The 7,500-nt window shown below is 51.1% G+C and overlaps 1 protein-coding gene across 1 annotated transcript in view; it reads right to left on the reverse strand.

The window, feature by feature from the left end:
* Positions 1-7,500, reverse strand: part of pvrl2l (PVR cell adhesion molecule related 2 like) — a 78,905-nt gene that overhangs the window by 36,777 nt on the left and 34,628 nt on the right. Inside the window, 6 exon segments of the mRNA XM_083680753.1 lie at positions 1,843-1,984; positions 1,986-1,992; positions 2,756-2,873; positions 3,908-4,201; positions 5,183-5,426; positions 6,207-6,316. Of these exon segments, the coding sequence (XP_083536879.1) occupies positions 1,843-1,984; positions 1,986-1,992; positions 2,756-2,873; positions 3,908-4,201; positions 5,183-5,426; positions 6,207-6,316 (915 nt within the window).

Consider the following 7,500-nt stretch of genomic DNA (forward strand, 5'->3'; position numbering starts at 1 on the left):
TTTTTCTTGTTGTCGTTCCTCTCTCTCACTACGTGGGCAGATCCAGCCGGCGCCATGGCGACTCGGGGACGGAGGGGTGTGTTTTGTCTCTCCGCCGTCGGAAAAAAAGCGAGAAACGCAATTATTATTTTCTCTGTGGGGGGCCGGGACGTGGGTCACGTGATTGAAGTGTTCTCCTCAACGCGGCGTTGGAACACGGTCGCCTGCTTCACGACTCCTTCAGCTGCCATTACAATCTCAACCCCGACCCACCCACCCACCCCCCCCACCCCCCCCGCCCCCACCCCCCAGTCAAAGAGCTCAGCACTTTCATCTGCGCTTAAAGTGAACAGAGAAGAAACAATTTCAGGAGGGGGAACTTAAAGAGGGAACTGTTTCTATTTGTGCTAAAACGTTGGGTTTCCCCCCCCCAAAAAACTCTAGAAAGCGGTTGGAGAAACGGTGGGAACGTTTTCTGGTCCTTTATGAAACCCTCGATCTGTCTGTTCACCAGGATGTTCTACAGCAGCTTCACACGACTGTTGAACGCCGAGGACAGAGTCATGGGAGGTGAGAGAGGATCAGACACTGTTCTCAGGTGCTGTACCGTGCAAAGATGTGGGGGTGAGAGAGAGAGATGCAGCGCCCCCCCCACCCCCTCCCCCTCCCTCCCCCGTCCTACTGCAGTCACAAGGCAACACTGTTCGTTACAACAGGAGAAGCTAACTTCTTCTTCTTCTCCTCCCTCCCACACACACACACACGTACACACACGTACACACACACACACACACACACACACACACACACACAGGCAGTGTGGGCCTACAAAGCACTTTTTGTTCTCAAAGGAGACAATTCAACACGTCTCTTTTAAAGACACAGTACCACAGTACCCACGGATGTTCTAAATGGAGACTTTCACTTTGCCGTCGTCGAAAAAGGAGAAGCGATAATCTCACCACCTCGGCTCAACCAAGCGGTTCCCTAAAAGACCCGCCCTGTCTGACCAGGCAGGTCTCAACGAGCAGCAGAGCAGAACTGAGACAGAACACAGGTCCAAGGCCCGGCCACTGGAGAGCGAGTGTTTGGTGTTGTGTGTTGGATAGATGTGTGGAGAGCAGAGAGAGAGAGAGAGAGAGAGTGTGAGGAATGGCAGCACCACAAAGCCCGTCCGTCTGACACGGTCATAACCAGAACCATGCTGAAGCCCAGCGGACCCGTGTTTGAGATGGGAGGAGGAGGAGGAGGAAAGGAGAGAGAGAGACACACAGGGCTACGCTACGTTAGCAGGGAAGCAAGAGAGAGAGAGAGAGAGAGAGAGAGAGAGAGAGAGAGAGAGAGAGAGAGAGAGAGAGAGAGAGAGGGAGAGGGAGATAGAAGACACCCGGCAAACTGGCTCACACCAAACGGACGATCCTGCGTGGATGAAGGATGCCGTCTCAGAACCTTTCAGAACCCAAGCTCCGGCCCGCCCCCCCTGCCCAGCGGACCCCCTGACAGGAAGCTGTTAGAGAACATTAGGACTCTCTTGAAGTGTAAATGATTAAATGATAGAAAAGACCAGCTTCCCTGCAGCTACCAGTCTAGCCCTGAGCCCTGTGTGTGTGTGTGTGTGTGTGCATGTGTGTGTGTTCACGCATTTGTGCGTACGTGTGTGTGCATGTGTGTGCATGTGTGTGTTCACGCATTCGTGCATGTGTGTGTGTGTGTGTTCACACATGCGTCTGTGCATCTGTGTGTGTATCTGTGCGTGTGTGTGTTCACACATGCGTCTGTGTGTGTGTGTGTGTGTGTGTGTGTGTGTGTGTGTGTGTGTGTGTGTGTGTGTGTTTCAGGCTATGCAGGAGGCATTTGACTCACCGATGACCAGGGTGGTGACCTGCTGCTTGCTGACGCCCAGGCGGTTCTTGACCTCGCACACAAAGGTGGTGTTGACAGCCAGGTCCACCTTCCTCACCAGCAGCCTGTTACCCTCCACCTGCACCGTGTCTGGCATGGGGCCCCGACATGCTGTATGGGGGGGGGGAGAGAGAGAGAGAGAGGGAGTCAGAGAGAGGCTGGACAGAGACAGAGAGAGAGAGGGGGGGGGGAGAGAGAGGAGAGAGAGAGGGAGGAGAGAGAGAGAGAGAGAGAGAGAGAGGGGGGGGGGAGAGAGAGGAGAGAGAGAGGGAGGGAGAGAGAGAGAGAGAGGAGAGAGAGAGAGAGGGGGGAGAGAGAGAGAGAAAGGAGAGAGGGAGAGGGGGGAGAGAGAGAGAGAAAGAGAGAGGGAGAGAAAGAGAGAGAAAGAAAGAAAGAGAGAGAGAGAGAGAGAGAGATAGAGGGAGGGGAGGTAAACAACTTAACAGACTCCGTATTCAGAACCTGCAACCAAACAGTTCACTTTATCCATGAGCACAATAACACTCTTTTATCTATCTATCTATCTATCTATCTATCTATCTATCGTCTGCCTGCCAGCCTGCCTGTCTGCCTGTCTGCCTGTCTGCCAGCCTGCCTGTCTGCCAGCCTGTCGTCCAAAAGCATCTAAACCTTTTCCAACACCAAAATAAGACTTGTGAGAGCCCATATGTCCATCATGGTGAGATGAGACGAGACCATATGGGTCATCAAGACAGAACACGTCTTCTTCTCTCCAGCTCCACTCAAGCACAAATCCCCCGACGACCAGAACGCAGGCTGGGCCCAAACCGGGGGACGCTATCCACTCCAGAACATTTGTCTAGGAACGCACCATCCCGTCTCGGAGACGAGGCGGTACCAGGACGATACTCACGCTGTCCATGTGACGGTGGTGGGGGCGGGGTTGGCCTTGGCCAGGCAGACCAGGGAGGCGTCCAGACGACCGATGTACCAGTTACTGTCATAGCCCTCGATGGACACCGTGGGGGGGTCTGAGAGAGGGAGGGGGAGAGAGCAGGGAGGGAGCGGGGGGAGAGAGGAGGGAGGGGGAGAGAGAGAGAGAGAGGGGGGAGGGAGGGAGAGAGAGAGAGAGGGGAGGGAGGGAGAGAGAGAGAGAGGGGGAGAGAGAGAGAGGGGGAGGGAGGGGGAGAGAGAGAGAGGGGGAGGGAGGGAGGGAGAGAGAGAGAGAGAGAGAGAGGTGTTGCTGACATCTGAGGACAGAAACCACCCAGTAAACAGTGTTTCACGTGTGGGTGGACACAGAGAGTTGACCCATAAACCAATGGGGTGGAGGTGTGAGAGCATATCACCAGGGCCCAGTGTTCCTAAACTTTTAATCTGGATCAGAATGATCCGGATTATTTTGGTGCTGTCCAGGATCAGATGGAGCTGGCTGGTTTCCCCTACACGACTCAAAACCTGCCAGATATATCTGATCCTGGATCGGCGAGAAAGAATCAGATTTCGTTCTGATCCAGATTCAACGCTTTTGAAACACCGGGCAACACTTAGGTTGGGGGTTCGATTCCCGCTGGGACCATATATACTGAACAATGTACGTCACTCACTGCAATCTAAGTCTCTTTGGATAAAAGCGTCAGCTAAACTGCGTTTATTATTATTATTATTATTATATTCTAGTGTAATAGTGGCGTTCTTACATTCGACGGACAGCCTAATGGCATATATTATAATTATATTATTATTATTATTATTATTATATCATTATTATTATAATATATTATTAGTATATAATAATAATAATACTTATTATTATTATTATTATATTATTATATATTATTATTATATTATTATTATTATATTATAATTATTAATATTATTATATATTATATTATATTATTGTTATTATTATGTTATTATTATTATTGTATTATCATTATTGTTATTATTATTATTATTATTATTATTATTATTATCATTATTAATATTATTATATATTGTTATTATCATTATTATATATTATATTATTATTATTATATTCGTGTCTCGTTCTTGGCGTTCTTACATTCGACAGACAGCTTCATGGCGAAGCTCTGGGGCCTCTCCTGGGTGCGCTGGCTGACGATGCAGGTGAGGTCCTTGGCGTTGTCGGCGGCCGTGGGGACCATGCGGTACTCGCTGCGGACCGTGACCGTGCCGTCCTCGCCGGTCTTGGAGGTGGTGGTGTGGTTCCCCCCCAGCAGCGTCATCCACTTGATGCTGGCGGCGGGCTTCCCGTCGGCCGCCTGGCACTGAGCCACCACCGCCGGCTTGGTGCCCGCCTGGGCCGGCACAGCGGACGCAGAGTTCTTAGGCTTGGCTGAGAGGAGGGGGGGAGGGGGGGGGGGGGGGGAGAGAGGGAGGGAGAGAGAGGGGGAGAGAAAACAAAAAAGAGAATGACTTGACCCGTTGGAAAGAATCAACCAAAAAAATAAACAAAGCAATGTGGAATGCTGTCTGGGCCTGAACAGAGAGTACAGGGTGGCAAAACACCGGGCCACTGTGACCGACCAACACCAAGACAAGCTGTGATCACCAGAACCGTGCTGTCGAGAGATGAGAGAGAGGGAGGGATAGAGAGAAAGAGAGAGAGAGAGAGAGAGGCATTGTTTTCCGTTTACTATTCTTTTAAAACTCTTGTGTGCAATGTTTACTGTTAAATGTTTATTGGTTATTTAATTGTAGTTTATTTGTATGTTCACTTGCTTTGGCAATGTAAACTGTTGTTTCCCATGACAATAAAGGCCTTTGAATTGAATTGAACTGAGAGGAGAGGAGAGGAGGATGGGGAGGGAGGGAGGGAGGGAGGGAGACAGAATGAGAGAGAGAATGAGAGAGAGAATGAGAGAGAGAATGAGAGACAGAGAAAGAGAGAGAGTTAATTGTTGTGCATATAGACAGAATCACATGCCTCATCCCTCTGAGGATCCTGGGTGATAGAGTGCAGAGAAGGGGAGGAGGAGGAGGAGAAGAGAAGAGACTGAAGAGACGAGAGAGAAATCAATAAAGAGGTCTAACAAGGTGGGCGTGGCGGGGAGCCTGGGCCTTCCGTGACACCGCAATCTGTCGGAGAACGCTATTAGTCACACCGCTGGAGGAGGTGAAGAAGGAGGAGGAGGAGGACAACGAGGAAGAGGAGGGGGAGGAGGAGGAGGGGGAGGAAGAGGGAGAGGAAGAGGCAGAGGAGGTGGAAGAGGAGGGGGAGGGGGAGGATGGAGGGAGGGGTGCACTTAAAGGGCAAGAATACCGACGGACGGACGGAAGAAGAAAAGAAAAGGCGGGAATGCGTCCAGCAGCTCACCCAGCATCAGCAGGGAGGTGGTGCCCTGCTCGTTGCCCGTAGGGTAGGTGGCGTACTCGCAAGTGTAGCGGCCCTCGTCGGCCATCTTGAGGCGGCTGATGCGGATGGAGGGGTTCTCCAGCGTCCCCTGGATGAACGCCACCCGGCTGGAGAAGGGCGAGTCCGGGAAGCTCTGGCCGTAGGTGGGGTGGAACACAGCGATGTTGTCCCGCTGGCCCTCCGTGGGCTCCCAGATCCATGACACCTGGGGAGGCAGGCAGGGAGGGAGGGAGGGGGGGAGGGAGGGGAAGGACTTAGAGGCACCGGGGGGAAGGCTGGTGGAGGTAGGACATCGGAGGGTGGCGTTTGGTGCCGTTGGCTCGTTCCGTGCGTCACGGTGAGCCCTGTCCTCCGATTTCTACCTCCGCCAGCCTCCTCTGGTTGGCACAACCAGTAGATCACCAAAGTCAAAGGTGTAAAAGATAACATCTGAAAGGAGGGCTGTGATGTCTGAACCGATTCAATACACTGATTTTAGAATCGTAAGTGTTTTATTTATACGCGCTACACAACAGCAGGAGTGCGAATGAACGATTATTAACATTTGTTTTGCTACCTGAATCTCTCTCTCTATCTATCTATCAAACTCTCTCCTCTTCCCTCCCTAAGGGAACCCATCTTGAGGGAGAGAGAGAGAGCAGTGCTCACTTTCACTTTCAATTTCTCTTTGAGTAACTTCTAACTTCCAACTTCGTTTGATGTGTTTTTTCCAGGCCAGATGTTTCCTGCTTTCTGTAGAATAAATAAATATGGCTTCTGTTTAAGAGCGTTAATGTGTGTGATTATTCATGAGTTATTCAGTACGAGCAACACAAGGTCATTCTGGCTCTGTCACGCTGTTGTGTCAATCGGGGGGGGGGGGGGGTCGCGTTAGCTTTCAAAAAAAGCTAAGCTTTCGAAACGCGAATCCTCCTATTTCCGCCTCGGCCGGCCTCCCCTGGTGTGGAGGCTGCCGGCCTCTGGCCAGCGTCCTGTGGTAGTGTACCTGCGTGAGCTTGGTGCCGCCTCCATCCACAAACTGACAGCGCAGGTCCACGGACTCAGTAGGGTACGCCTCCACCTCTGCCTCCACCCTGACCCGCTGACATAGCACCACTATAGGAGGGAGGGAGGGAGGGAGGGAGGGAGGGAGGGAGGGAGGGAGGGAGGGGGAGAGAGAGAGAATTAAACCAAAACATATTGTGAGAAAACAAAAAAGATCATTACTTGACCCATTGGAAAGAATCAACCAAAAAACTGACCAACACTAAGACAAGTTGGGACTGTACAGACTCAGCCAGCAGAGGAAGGTCCCCATAGGGAGACCTGGCTCCCAGGACAAGACAGGCTATGGAGAAAGGTCCCCATAGGCAGACCTGGCTCCCAGGACAAGACAGGCTATGGAGAAAGGTCCCCATAGGCAGACCTGGCTCCCAGGACAAGACAGGCTATGGAGAAAGGTCCCCATAGGCAGACCTGGCTCCCAGGACAAGACAGGCTATGGAGAAAGGTCCCCATAGGCAGACCTGGCTCCCAGGACAAGACAGGCTATGTGCCCACTGCCCACAACATGAGGTGGAAACCAAGCTGCACTTCCTAACCTCCTGCCAGACATATGACGTTATTAGAGACATATACTGTATTTGCCTCAGATCACTCAGACCCACGAAGAATTAGAAAACAAATGAAACCTGGATAAACTCCCATACCTGCACGTTGAAATACCACAGCGTGAGCATTTGCAGAAAAAGAAGAAAGACTGTTTATTTGCCATGCAATCAATTCACATCAATTGTTGGAATGGGTCTTTGTGTAAGCTGGTGCCAGGGGAAAAGTGCAACCAGTGGAGCACAAATACAACTGTAAATACAACCCTTATTTTTACTATAGTACTCGAAGTACTTCCACATTGATACAACACTGTACATCGTTAATAATACATGTTTTACATTTACTATCCTTTTGAAACTTGTGTGTGTTCTGTCTGTCTGTGTGTGTGTCTGTGTGTGTGTGTGTGTGTATTAAGGTCTGGTCCTGTGTGTGTGTGTGTGTGTGTGTGTGTGTGTGTGTATTACGGTCTGGTCCTGTGTGTGTGTGTGTGTGTGTGTGTGTGTGTGTGTGTGTGTGTGTGTGCGTGTGTGTGTCTCAGGGAGCCTTCACCAGAGCCACAGTGTGTGAGTGACTCAGCCATTGAACCAGAATTCCCCCTTCAGGGAGACAACACTGCTGTCAAACCCGCTTTACTGAGACCGGAAACCAGGGCGACTCTCTCCCCCTCCCCCTCTCCCCCTCTCCCTCCC

This window comes from Argentina silus (genome assembly GCF_951799395.1).
Source record: "Argentina silus genome assembly, chromosome: 11".
Taxonomy (NCBI): Eukaryota; Metazoa; Chordata; class Actinopteri; order Argentiniformes; family Argentinidae; genus Argentina; species Argentina silus.